At 48.8% G+C, this 14,596-nt stretch overlaps 1 protein-coding gene across 1 annotated transcript in view; it reads left to right on the top strand.

The window, feature by feature from the left end:
- Nucleotides 1-14,596, top strand: part of PRKX (protein kinase cAMP-dependent X-linked catalytic subunit) — a 545,345-nt gene that overhangs the window by 516,294 nt on the left and 14,455 nt on the right. The window contains exon 8 of the mRNA XM_069640599.1: nt 4,761-4,911. Within this exon, the coding sequence (XP_069496700.1) occupies nt 4,761-4,886 (126 nt within the window). The 3' untranslated portion in view covers nt 4,887-4,911. The remainder of the gene's footprint in view (nt 1-4,760; nt 4,912-14,596) is intronic.

Here is a 14,596-nt window from a genome sequence, read left to right as displayed (position 1 = left end):
TGATGAGACTATGGAAACCGCCAAGAAAGAGCATGTGACCTTAAAAAAACGTAAATCAGATCTCGACCATGGCCTTTGTCCAGCGAGGCAGTTTCAACACCTGCCGGCCCTTTCATGGGCAGACCTTCTCCCGTTCTTCTCAAGGACAATATGGCTTGGGTGTGATCCAAATGAGCTTCCGGACAGGGTTCCCCCGGTGCTTTACAAAGAGTGTGTGTGTGTGTGTGTGTGTAAGTGTGTGTAAGGCAGGAGCAGGAACTCTGCTTCTAGAGGCTCCCCAGCCTCCAAATGACTTGGCGGGGAGTGTCTAACATCTTTTACCCACGCGTGGGAGGGGATCACATCAGATCAGTGGGTACTCAAGACCGTTGCCCACGGGTACTGCATTGAGTTCCTCCAGCTGCCCCGCTACCATCCACCCGGAAGCAATCGACTGTCACCAGACCATCTGTGCATCCCTTGGGACGAGGTCCAGGTCCTGCTGGAAAAGGACACCGTCAAAGTTGTCCCTCATCTCCAGGTAAACAAGGCTATTTATTCAATATATGAACTTGTACCCAAAAAGGATCTAGCCATACGCCCTGTTTTAGATCTGCGTCCTGCAAATAAATATATCAAAGCTCAGAAGTTTAGGATGATGACTCTTCAGGAAGTAATCCCACTGCTGCGGCAGGGGGATTACATGGACTGTTTGGACATGAAAGGTACATACTTTCATATTTCAATGTTGCCAGTGCACAGAAAGTACCTCCGGTTCAAGGTGGAGGACACACACTATCAGTTCAAGATTTTCCCGTTCGGCATTGCCTCAGCCGCTAGGATGTTTACAAAGATACTAGCAGTAGCGGCGGCTCACCTGCACAGGCAGTCCATCCCCATGTATCCTTACCTCGACGACTGGCTTATAACCGGGGACTCGTACGGAACTTGTCTGGCGAATACTCAGACAGTGGATCTCCTTTTCAATCTAGAGTTCTCTATCAACAAGAAGAGGTCAAGTCTGGTTCCCAGTCAAGTCGAACCATGTCTGGGGGTCCTCATTCAGACATAAGGACAGGCTTGTCTTCCCCTCCAACGAGAGGGCTCAAAACATGCTGTTCCAGACCCTCATCATGTAGCCAGTCACCGGGTAACTGAACACAAAGCCATGCGACTGCTAGGAATGATGGTGTCATGCTCTTCCTAGTTCCACATGCTCGTCTGAGCATGCACCCCATGCAGGAGTGGCTTTCGAGCCAATTGTGTCAGGCCAGCGGCCAGTGGGGCGATCTGTTGGTTGTCTCGAGAGCCCTCATACAGTCTCTGCAGTGGTGGTCAAAGGAAAAACTTATGTAGGGAAAAACCTTTAACAACCCCCATAGTAGAGGACACTCTCACCAAGGACGCCTCTCTGGTCTGGAGCTCACCTCCTTCAACAAATATTGCATGGCATGTTGCCCCCCATCAATAGCTTCCAATAACTCAATCTGTTGGAACCACTTTCACTGTTCAAAGCCCTGAAAGCCTTCCAAGCACATCTACAGGGGAAGACAGTTCTCGTCTTTACAGACAGTACCACAGCCATGTGCAACCTGAACAAGCAGGGGGGCACTCACTCTCTAGGGCTTTCCAAACTGTCCCAGAACATCTGGAAGTGGGCACTCAAACACGATATGTTCCTCCTATCACATGTTCCAGGAGAACACAATCTGCTGGCAGACGTGCTCAGCAGAGACTTCGATCTACCCGTAGAGTATGAGTGGCGCTTGCAAGAGCACATTCTGCTCAATGTCTTTGCAATGGGGTTTTCCAGACATCAACTTGTTCGCGACTCTGGAGAACATCTCAATGCCCAGATTGTACCCCCGGGTACCCACAGAAATGCTCCAAAGAACAAGGTCTCTGGATAACATGGTCTAGGAGATTTTCCTACGCCGCTCCCCTCGCTCCCCCCACACCCCCGCATCCCGATTGCCCTTCTCAACAAGATAGTGCACAAGATGCACCAATGTGGCCTCAACAGCCATGGTTCTCATCTCATGGAAATGTCAGTTGCAGCCCCCCCAGGAAACTGCCATGCCCGGACAGCATGCTGTTGCAGGACCAGGGGGAAACGCTACATCCATTGCCCCAAACACTCAACTTGGTAGCCTGATGCCTGAAGTCATAGAGTTTGAACAACTCCAACTCACTCAGAGATGTATGGACATACTCGGGGAAGCATGAAAACTCGACACCGGATATTGTTACTCCAATAAGTGGAAACGCTTTGTTGTCTGGTGCAATGCTAACAACGTCAACCCGATTGACTGCTCCCCTAAACATATTGTCCTTTATCTAACCCACCTATTAGATTCAGGACTTGTTTTCAATTCCCTAAAGGTCCACCTGGTCGCTCTCTGCGTACACCACATCCCAGAGCAAGGTTTCGTGGTGGAAGATTCCTGTCATTAAGGCATTCATGGAAGGGGTAAAGAGACTTCACCCACATCCTGGATGGGACTTGAATGTTTTACTCAAAAGATAAATAGGTCCTCCTTTTGCAAACCATCTACAAGGCCAGCCTTAAGGCCCTCACCTATAAGACTGCCTTTTTGGTGGCCATCACCTAAGAAGAGTTAGTGAACTGAAGGACCTTTCTGTTCAGGACCCATTTATACTATTCACAAAAACAAGGTGGTTTTGCGCACACACCCACGTTTTGCGCCTAAATTCATCTCGAAGTTCCATGTGAACCAATCAATCGAACATCCAACTTTCTTTAAAAAAATTCCACTAACTTGGCAGAAAGACTCTTACATAAGCTAGATGTGAGGAGGGCAGTCATGTACTACCTTGACAAAACGAAGCCACTGAGAAAGACAAACCAATTCTTTGTCTCTGTGGCAGCTGGTAGAGAAGGGGGCCCCGTCTCTAAATCGGCTATTTCCAAATGGATTGTTAATTGCATCACACTGTTACTCTTGCCAAGAGAGACCTACCCTTTACGCCTAGAGCTCACTCTAATCTGGGATAGGGGGCTACCATAGCATTCATTGCAAATGTTCCTCTAGATTCCATTTGCAAAGCAGCAACCTGGAGTCCTGTACACACCTTTACACAACACTAGTACTTAGACACACACTCCTAAGTCAGATTCTCAGGTGGGACAAGCAGTGCTAAGACATCTCTTTGCTACTGTTCCTTCACACCTACGACCACCATCTCCTGGTAATGCTTGCTAGTCTATGCCCAGCATGTGAATCTAAGCAGATTCACAAGCATCAGAAACAGACATTACTCACCGTAATCGTATTTCTGATGATTGTATCTGCTTAGATTCACATGAGCCATCCTTCCACCCCTCTTGGAGTAGATGGAAAATAGACATCTTACATCTTCTTTCTTCTGTACCCGCTCATACTCTGTAAGGCTGCTTCACGGCAGAAGAAAAATAAGCAGTGGGACCTAGACACGTGAAGAATTTTGGGTACACTACACGTCACGTTTGGGATAATGTTAGTCAAGCCCATGTTGACCTCACTTTTCGATCTTCAAAAAAAATACAATACTCCGCTATTACCACTAGATGTCGGACTATATGCACAGCATGTGAATCTAAGCAGATACAATCATCAGAAATGTGATTACAGTGAGTAATGTATGTCTTGTAGTGTTACGGCCGATGTGCAAGAGGATGCTGAGCACAGTTCCCATTGTCTGTGCGGAAAGTGAAGGCGTAAGAGGGCACCCTTAATGTGTACTCGTTTTCCTCAGTCAGACTCTCGTTCACTGCAATCTCCTGGCCCCCAGAGTATGATGCTCCTTATCAGCAAGGCTGCCCAAATTAGCCTGGAGGTAAGGCAACTTAATTGTCACTTAAACCTCCATTAAGCTATCCCACTTCATTGGAAACTGAACAAAATATTTTGCATATAGCTCTGATCCAGTACATGACCTGAGAATGTATATGCTTTTATAGCGCACACACCACATAATTATCAGACGCTAGCACCATAGAAATAAAGCCTTTATAGGAGCTCACCCCCTGAAATTGATTAACCAATTGCAGAGGCAAGAAGGCAGCAAGATATCATTTTAAATATTAAAGTATTGAGTACTTGTTATTACCACTAAAATGTGAAAAAATATGATGGATGCCCTTGCGCAGTAATGACGGTATTGGGGCAGAGCCCAATGGTGGGGTTGTCTTTCCAAGACTATTGAACTGTGCGACTGAGGTATATTTTAATCAGGATACAAACTCATTTCTTTTCTGTAAAGTTTCCATCAGCATATGTAGTGCATAAGAGAAAAACATGTAGACTCCTGGCATGTGTTTTATTTTGTTGTCTGTTTTAAATGTAACCCTTTGAGTGTCACCTGCCCCTGCGAATTAGGAATGGAATGTGCACATATACGCATATGGACAATAACAGGACTACTTTATTTGGACTTGTATGTTTGTCCTAATGATGCTCTCCAGTTTAAGCCATGCTGTAGCTTCAGTTCACGATTAGTAATACAAAGCAGCCTCTGCCCTTTGATGCCCAGTGTTAACTGACAGTAGATTTGATATTGTATGCAATGAATGTTCCTTTTTTCTTGCATGTCTGTCTTTCTCCTAAATTTTAAAGGTTCTTATTTAAGTTATAATTACTAAAGGGACTTGGATCTCCTTGTAGTACTCACACCAGCTGCTGCCTTAGTAATATTTTTCATTGACTATTGAAAAGCAACAATTGAAAAGTATAATAAAATGTCACAGAGATATAATCTATTTTATGTTTACTTTTCAATAGCCTCCTATAAAGCCGAAGGTATCCCACGAAGGTGATACATCAAACTTTGAAGCTTATCCTGAAGATGACTGGAACAAGGGTCCTCCAGTACCTCCAAAAGATTTAGAAACATTTAAAAATTTCTAAGAATTAAACAGCCACATTATTTGAGGTATGCCCTAGATTTTTAAACCTTGAAGTCGGACTCTGATGCAAAAGCTCTGTGATCATGCCAAATGCAAGCCTGCCATGTGCCTAGCTCCTCTGTCTTTCTCATGTAGGTCCAGCTGCCCCAGTGCAAATCTTTTCAATTAAACCGGTCAACCTGCATTTTCCCCCGTAAGGCTGCAGTATGTATTGCCTTGTATTGTTAAGGATTTCTAAGTACATGTCTTATATCTTTAGTGTCTTGACTCTATAGCTCCAATAATTCTAGAAATGTGTGTTAAAAGAACAGGCCTGGCTGCAGCCCATCCTCCGTCCCCATATGTTATGGAGCATGTGACAATTGCTCTGGTTATAGGTTTTTTTGTAGTTTTCAATTTGTCACATTTTCCTCTGAATTGTATCATATAAAGGAACATATCCATAAGAAATTAGTCAATTCCTCTGTGTCCGGCATCAGAACAGTCCAATGCTACGGTAGTCTGTGGCTTTGATGCTAGAAAGAACCCTTTCTATGCTCAGATCCGTGAGCAAAATTACCACCATCCAGTGTCTTGGGTTTCCGTTGGTACTTGGAATTCTAAATGGTTTGTTCCTTCAGTATTTGGTACTGGTTAGTAATGGGAGTGAGTCTACAATTTTGATCGTGCTACGATCACTACATATTACTCCAGGAGCCTGTGGACTCCGAAACTCTCCCTTAACTTATGTATTAACATTCCTAGCTTTTGCATGCTTTTCTTACTAACTTGATACCAGACAGTGTCAGTAATACGCCTATGCCCTGTCCCCTTTCCTCCATACTTGTGGGACATTCTGTCCTCCGGGACGGGACCGGAGCACTTTTGTCAAAAAGCATAAATTTAATTTCTAGTCCTTTTATTTTTACCCCACCCTCCTGAGCTCCTCGCGACATCGCCTTTCAGTCCTTTTCTCCGCACGGTCGGGGCTGGACGCAATAGCATCTCCGTGAAATGTTTCTTTTTATTCCCTTTCTCCTTCCTTCCTGCTCCGGTTCCATGGTCATCTTGTCCTCCGTCCATGCCGGAGCATCTGGGATTCGTATCCTGTGAATGCCGTTTCGCAAGGGCGTATCCCCACTCTTTGCCTGGAGTGTCTAGGCCCAGAACACCGTTGGGACTCCTGCTTTTATTGAGACTCCCTCTCCGTCCCGGAACTCCTGCGTCATCTTATCCGGGGGTAGGAGGTGTTTCAAAGCATTCCTCCACCACATTTGCAGCTCTTCATAGGCGAGAAAAGAAACGCCCGGGAAATTCTTTCCTTTTTAGGGTGCCCCGGCCAGGGTACTTCTTCCTGGGGAAGACCAGGAAGGGCTCAAGTAGCTCTTCTACCAGGGGTATCCCTGAGGTGGCCTGCAAGGGGCCTAACGGGCGCACTGGAGTTTCCTCCGAGGGGCCCAAAACTGAACATTCTTCCGAGGTTCCTCCTTTTGAGGGCTAAAGTTGAGCCCAGTTCTTCTGTGACTCTGGGTACCGGGGTTCGCCCTGAGGTCTCAGTTTTTGGAACTTTCCACACCGAGTCTCAGCTCGAGGCCCCTCTTGAGGGTATCGGGTAATATTATCCCCATATATATGGTCGCCGTAAATAATATCGCCGGGAAAAAGTTGTGGCAATATTATTTGGGTGGCCATATATATGGGGACAGGGGCAGTGGGGGTTGCGGGGGTGTCCCCCGCATGTTCCATGTAATAATGTCCCCACAAAAAACGGCCATTTTTTTGCATGGCGATATTTTTGCGGGGACATTATTACATGGAACCCTCTTGAGGGAGCTAAACCTACAAGGTTCCATCCCAAGGTTCCCCTCCTTGGGTCTAAATCCAATACCGTCAGAATTGAGGGATCCTCTTTGAGGAACCTGGCGGTGAGGTATATCCCTCAACCTTCCCATGCTCTGGGGCGTAGTGGTACCAGTTCTGTTGAGGGGGCAAAGAAGGCAGACACGTACCACAGGCCTTCGAGTACCAGCTCTGCAGAGGTTCCTCCACTGCAGGTTAATTCTGGGGCAGTCCCTAAGGTGTCCACCCCCCCTAGATCTGCCAGTACTGGCTCTGCCAAGAGTCCTTGCTTCAAGGCTAAAATGTCACATAAGGCCCCTGACTCCCCTGAGGGAGACCTTTGCCTCACTTTCTCCTGTGACACAGTTCACCTCAGGTGTCGACAAAATGGCAGACCAACCTCAGCGGACCACAGCAGCAATTTTGACTACCTCTCTTGCCAACGTTCACTACGGCTTGTGCTGGGGGGGACTTCTTTTGGGGCAGAGCAGGCTTTTCCACGCCATGTGGATAACAAGAACCCGTTCCGCCCTTCAATTGATTGGCATGTTCAGGCACAGCTGCCTCATACAGTCTCGCTCCCTCCTGGTTCTGCACCCCTGATCTATGTGGACCAATTGGTGGGGGTCCTTCCTGGCAACCATCCTCATTGCGTTCATGGGGCATCTGCCCACTCTAGCACCTAGACCTTCGTCCGAGGATGCGTTTTTTGGGAAATTTCAGATGCCCCTGCATTCTGATCCCATGAAGGCATACTTTAAGGATCTATTTAGAGAAATCGATCCTAGACCTCCTGTACCACCTCCTGCTTCGGCAAATCCTACGCAGGCCCTCCTCTGCCTCCGCTTTCCCCGATAGAAAAGATGTCTGGTGCTCTGCCAAACAACACTTTAGGGCCTGAAGCGCCACGTGCAACGGATCAGTCCTCTGCTCCTGCTTCACTTGATGAGGACCAGGCGATGAGCAGCCCTGCTCTATTAGAACATTTCATGAACGGGTGCTGGACATGATGGCCCTTCTTGACATTCCGGTACCGAGGCACCCGCTCTGCAGGAGGAGGTGCTTTCTGGAGCCTTTACTCTATCGCCTCAGGAGCGCACCAGCCTGTTCCTCCAGAAGGATGTCTTGGCTGATGCCCGCAAGGTCTGGGGAAAACCTCATTCCGGGCAGCATCTCAACAAGAGGATTGACGCTCTATACAAGCGCCATACCTCGGAGGAGACATCTTTGTCGGCTTGTCCGCTCCCTTCGTTGACAGTGGTGGCAGCAGCCACCCTCCAGTCCAAGCCAGCCTCTACATCCTCCACTGCAGCGGCCTAAATCTTCTCCAAGGAGGACAAACTTCTTGACGCCATTGGCAAGAAAATATTTTCCAATTCAGCGCTCCAACTTCGTCAGGCTAACACCAAGTTTATCCTGGCGGCCGCCAATGTCAAGCTGTGGAGGGAGTTAGCAGATTTCCAGGAATTAATTCCTGCGGATAGGCTCAAGGACTTCAAAGCCGGTTTGTCGTACGCCAGAGTGTTGGCACAGGATCTACTGGAGGCTGCTGCACACCACGTAGATGGCTCGAGGCCTTATGGTCAGGGTTGACATCTCCCACCAAGCGTGGCGCCATGCTACGAAGTTTTCAAAGGAAGTGCAGGACAAGGTGCTGGATCTTCCTTTTGATCTTAAGGAATTATTCAATTCGTCCACAGATTAGGAACTCACGAAGACTAAGGCGAGCACACAAACAGCCAAGTCTTTATCGGTCCTGGCTCATTATACACAGAAATCAGGGTCCCAAACTTGGTCCTTCTCTGGATTCAGGGGTTTTCAGGATCGCTTTGCAAGCCGATCTGAGGCTCCGGCTGGCGGGCCCCGCCATAAGCAGCAGCGGCAAGGTGGCCGGTTTTTCTCTCGGCCTTCAGCCTCCACTCCAGGGACAGGTACTCTCCCTACCGACAAATCATGCAAATTATATTTTTTGCCGGTCGCACAAGACTCCGGTGGGAGGACGAATTTCATCTCATCTGGAGGTGTAGTGGACCATCACTGGAGACTGATGGATTTTGTCAATGGTACGAGCGGGCTGCCGCTTGCCCCTACCCCACGCTCCAACCTCCCTTCCAGCAGACTGGGTTGCACTCCCTCCGAGCCGAGGTACAGAAACTTCTAGATCTCAGAGTGGTGGAGCTTGTTCCCCTCAGGGAGCAAGGGGAGGGCTACTACTGTCTGTCACACTGCTCAAACCCAACCAGGTTGGCCTGCGCACTATCCTCTATCTTTCCCAGTTCAATCTTTCTCTTTGCCAAGAGAAATTCAAGATGATCACGCCTTGCCAGATAAAGTCCTCTCTCCAGAAGTGCGACTGTCTCAGCGTGGTAGACCGTCAGGATGCATACATGCACATTCTGATTTGGAGCCTGCATAGCAAATGTGCGGTTCTCTGTGGGAGCAGAACACTTCCAGTTTCGTGTACTCCCTTTTGGTCTCAGCTCGGCACCTCCTGTCTTTACGAAGATGTCGGTCATCGCAGCTTTCCTCAGACTGCAGGGGGTTAATGTATATCCATACTTGGACGATTGGCTCCTGCGCAGACCTTGCCCACTCTTCAGTCTCTCCTTCAGTTCCTCTTCCATGTTGGTTTGTCAGTGAATTGGAAGAAATCGTCCACGACGGTCTCTCAAGACCTGATCTTCCTGGGTTTCTGTTGAAATGCAGTCAGTACCAAGGTGTTCCTAACGGTGGACAGTATTGGAGACCTATCGACCACGTGTCCCCTCTTCCTCCAGTCCTCGCACATGACGGCCTGGTGGTTCCAAAGACTTCTCGGTCTCATGGCCTAGCTAGCGCTGCCTCTTGCACGTCTGAAAATTAGGCACACTCAGCTAGCTCTCCGGACGGCATCGAACTGCACTCTCCTGTTCATAGCTCCTTGATGGCGAGCCACATTCTGGTTTTTGGTACTACAGCATCTGTCGATTCTTCCCCCGATCAGATTGCCGCTGAGGCCCGACCTTCTTCACCAGAGCGATCATCAGCTGTGGCATCACGCCCCTCAATCATTCAGCTATGTGGCCTGGTGCCTGAGTACAGATCATTAGCGCAGTTCAATCTGTCCAACGACAATATGCGCATTATCCAAGCGGCCAGGAAGCCTTCTATGAGGGCCCAATATAGGAGCAAATGGCTCAGTTTTTGCCACTGGTGCTTAGCTAAACAGCTCGATCCCAGATATGCTACGGTCAACACTGTGCTATCCTTTGTGTCTCACCTGGCAGCTTCTGGCATTCATGTTGTGTCTTGCAGGACTTATTTATCCGCCATTGCGGCCTACCTGTCCAAAGACAGCTGTTCTTTTCATTGACTAATCCAGTCATCAAAAGGCATTTTGCGGGACTCCTTCATCTCTTCCCCCTGGTATGCACTCCTCATTCCAAGTGGGATTTAAATGTGGTCCTCACTGCTTTATGCCATAAGCCGTTTGAGCCCATGGCTACTACTGATCTTAGCAACCTTTCTTGGAAGGTTGCCTTTCTGATTGCAATAACATCCGCAAGGCGAGTAAGCAAACTCCAAGTGCTTTCTTTGGAACATCCATTCCTTACTTTCCATAAGGGTAAAATTGTGCTTTGCACTCATCCTTCCTTCCATCCATCCTTCCATCCTTCCTTCCTTCCTTCCTTCCTTCCTTCCTTCCTTCCTTCCTTCCTTCCTTCCTTCCTTCCTTCCTTCCTTCCTTCCTTCCTTCCTTCCTTCCTTCCTTCCTTCCTTCCTTCCTTCCTTCCTTCCTTCCTTCCTTCCTTCCTAAGGTGGTTACTGACTTTCATTTGAACCAATCTATCTCCTTACCAGGCTTCTTCCCGAATCCGGCATCTGATGCCGAGAGAGTTCTACATAATTTGGACGTCAGGCGAGCCCTGAAGTTTTACCTCGATAGAACGAGTGAACTCAGAAGCTCCTCACAACTTTGTTTTGGTGACCCTAAAGGGAAACCGGCTTTGAAGAATCCATTTCCCGCTGGATTGCCTCGTGTATTTGAGAGGCCTATATGATCCATGGCGTCCATCGCCATGGTGGCTACATAGGCCGCACCATCGGCTTTCTGCAAGCATTACTGCTTGGAACTGAGCTCCAGGGCTGATGCCCAATTTGGCCAGGCTGTCCTCAAAAACTTGTTTCAGTGAAGGGATTTTCCATCCACTCGTACTACCTCTGGGTGTGCTTGGGAATCTCCCACAAGTATGGAGGAAAGGGGACGTGATGTAGGAGTATAACTAAGTTACTCACCGTATTGACTATCTTACTCCTAGTCTGTAGTCCCCTTTCCTCCATACGCCCGCCCGCCGTCCACTCTAAAAAAAAAAAAAAGTACCCTCTATTCTCCAGCATGGGGTCTGGCAGGGATTCACATGCACATGAATATTCCCTGTCGTCAGCCTGGGAATCCTCGGTAAAGACGAAAATCAGTTTCAGTTTTGTTTCTGAACTGTCTTTCTGCTAATAACCAATCGCTGGTCTCTGGGTCATACTGCCCTCTACCTAAGTCCCTCCTCTGGCAGCCTCCTTCAGATTTTTACCACACATTCAAGTGTTGGGAGTCCTTGTGCTGTAGCTCTCGAGCTTTACTGCGTTTTGTGTTTTTTAAAAGAGTTTACTCTTATATTTTCGGTCAATCGAGCCTCAAGCTCCACCGATTCTACTTCCAATCAATGGAGACCCATTTTGGAGTTTTTCTACGCCCCTCAAGGGCAAGTTTTCGTCCAGTTTTCACTTCTTGGAGAATTCTGGACGATCTTTGAGGCCTACCCTGCGTGGTCATGGCCCAGGACAAAGGAAAGACGACGCCTGTTGGATCCAAGCTGTTCAGGAGCTGCCCTGGATGCGGATTACAGAATGTCTTCAAGGAGGATGAGCACTCCCGGTGCCTCTACTGCCTTCATGACGACAAATTGCACGTGGAGAAGGACTGTGCGTTTTGTAAGAACATGTCCGACCGGACAATGAAGGATCGTCGCGTTCGACTCACCAACTGGCTGGAGGGGAAGAGCCCAGCAGCAGGTGAGAAGAAGTCCGAGCGGTCTTCTAAGACCTTTGAGGGCGCTCCGGCGACAGGGGCCCAACAAAAGGCAATGGTTTTTTGTATGTTGCAAAGCTATCACCGCGCTTGGAACTAATAGTCCACATCCATAGTATTCTGTTTGGTAACAATTAAAGTCCACACATTGGAATCAAAATGTTGTTTTCTTTATATTCTTGTCGTGCAGAACAACAATGGTATAGCCGACACGTGTTTCGACCTCTGCGGTCGTTCTCAAGGCCTTATCCTGTGTCTTAATCTTCAATATCTCAACTTCTGCTCATTATTTCAGTCATGGCACAACATCTCTTCTGTTACAGTCAGGTGTGTTTTAAGGGTTAAATCCCAGTGTCCCATTGAGTAAGGTTCAATCCCTAGAGTAGCCTCACATCAGCATCGTGTCGGCTATACCATTGTTGTTCTGCACGACAAGAATATAAAGAAAACAACATTTTGATTCCAATGTGTGGACTTTAATCATTACCAAACAGAATACTATGGATGTGGACTATTAGTTCCAAGCGCGGTGATAGCTTTGCAACATACAAAAAACCATTGTCATTATAGGATGAATCTTTTGTGGAGGATTCTCAGGTTGTGTGACTCCCGCAGCTGGATGCTTTACATTTGCTAATTATAATAATTCAGGCCGGGTGAATAGCGCACGGGACCAAGTATCTATCCACTACAAGTCAATTAGTCAACGAAAGGCAAAGCACCGCAAGTCCGCGGGCACCGGGAGCGCCGATGGTTCGGGCTCCTTGGCTGCCAGGCAGGGCGCGATGTCCCCTATGCCATCAACTGCGAGCCAACGCTCTGACTCAGGGAAAAGGAAGTCGAAGAACCCAGGTATGCTTCGGGAGAAGCCGTGGTCCATCCCGACAGAGAAAGCCAAGGGGGGGGGGGCGAGGCGGTGACCCCCCCCCTAAGGTGAAGGCCTCAGACGCAGCTAAGGTCGTGAAGGCCCTGATTCACCCGGCGAAGCCTTCAAGCAAAGGAGTTGTGGCGTCCCTGGCGAAGCCTGTGGAGGCTACCCCAGTGGAATCAGCTTCTGGGCCTAGAGTTTCCCTGCCACCCCTGAGGGAATCCTCTTTCCAACCTATCGAAGACCCCCCGTGAAACCCCATGACAAGAAAGAGGGGGGGCACGGTAGCCATTGCAGACACAGATACCACCTCCGTCAAAAAGATCCTGGACATGAAGTTTGAGGAAGTCTGGTCCTAGGGGAGGGATCCCGACGAGGTGGACGTAGAGAGCAACGGTGGAGCCGACGAGGAACCGCGGGCCGTGGAGGAGATGGAGGATCCCACGCCCCAGCTGTCGCTCCTGTCGCAACCAATGCCTATGCCACAGGACAACTCAGGAGTGTTCTTGATGGCTATCCAGACCCTGTGCACGGAGATAAGGACAAGATTGCTCTTACCCCCAGCCGACGATCCAGCTGCACCTGCACCGTCAGGGAGCCCACCAAACAAGCAGAGGCGAACCCACCATCCCCCCTCCTTTCCAGCCTTCACCTCCTTTCCCTCCACCGAGGGATGAGACTGGAACGGCGACGACGGGAACGGACGACGACGGTGGTGACGGGACGGATCTCCCATCACCTCCCTGCCCGGGCCTCCCCTCCCGACGAAATTGGCTCCTTTCACGCCATGATCGCCAGGGCATTGGAGCTTTTCCAGCTTTGTCCCAAAGAGCAGAAGGAGTGGTTCCTCTACCAACGACGGGAGGCCAAGAGGAAGACAGTCCTCTCAGTCCTGTTACTGGATGACATCTGGGACGCCTGCGAAGAGGGACCGGTATGAGAAGTACCGGGTCCCAGATTCCGCCCAATGTGCCTCAGAGCTCAGCCATCCCTGGGCTCAGTGGTCTCCGTGGTGGCCAAGAATGAATCGGCAGGGGCGACATCAACTTCCCTTCTCCACCGGATGGTGAGGGGAAGAAGCTGGACATCATGGGATGACGAGTCATCTAGTCGGTGGCAACGACCATCAAAGCGGCCGACGCCCTCGCAATCGTGGCGCTCTACGACCGGGAACTGTGGTTCAAGATCGCTCCCCTCATGGATTTCCTTCCAGATGACAAGAGGGCGAAGGCCATTGAAATCCTACAGAAAGGCGAGGTGGCGTCGGACCACACCATCACAGTGACCACGTACATCACCGACAGTGGGTTTTGCCAGATGGTGGAAGTGGATCGATGCGGTTCTCAGATATACTTTTTTAGAAATGTAAGCAATGCAACATGTACGATTGGTCACATTTCAAACGTGAGTGACCCTATCCTTTAAAATAGCTAATGTAGGATCTTCACCATTGAAAAGTTAACTCGAGTGTAGGTGTTTACTGAATGTCCTGACTTGTAAAGTCCAATCCTGATTTAACATTGCCATGTCTAATCTATTATCCAGGAAGGGTATTGTCTGTGTTATGCTGACCAATAAGTTGCATGTTTTCAAATAAAGAAGGTCCCCGTTTCATACTGTTAACTATCCATGCAAGTTCTTTTTTTCAGTCTTATTTGCGTAGAAGCACTTCTCCAGCATGGGGTCTGGCATGGATTCACATGCTCATGAATATTCCCCGTCGTCAGGCTGGGAATCCTCGGTAAAGAAAAAACCAGTATCAGTTTCGTTTCTGATCTGTCTTTCGTAGTAGTAACCAATCGCTGGTCTCTGCGTCATACTGACCACAGCCAATGACTGCCCTCTACCTAAGCACCGCCTCTGGCAGCCATCTTCAGATTTTTACCGCACGTTCATGTGTTGGGATCCTCGTGCTATTGCTCTCGAGCGTTAGTGCTATTTTTTCACGTTTTTTGCTCAAAAG

The sequence above is a fragment of the Ambystoma mexicanum genome, chromosome 7q (genome assembly GCF_040938575.1).
Source record: "Ambystoma mexicanum isolate Mex_15411 chromosome 7q, UKY_AmexF1_1, whole genome shotgun sequence".
NCBI lineage: Eukaryota > Metazoa > Chordata > Amphibia > Caudata > Ambystomatidae > Ambystoma > Ambystoma mexicanum.
This window is presented reverse-complemented; position numbering and strand designations above follow the sequence as displayed.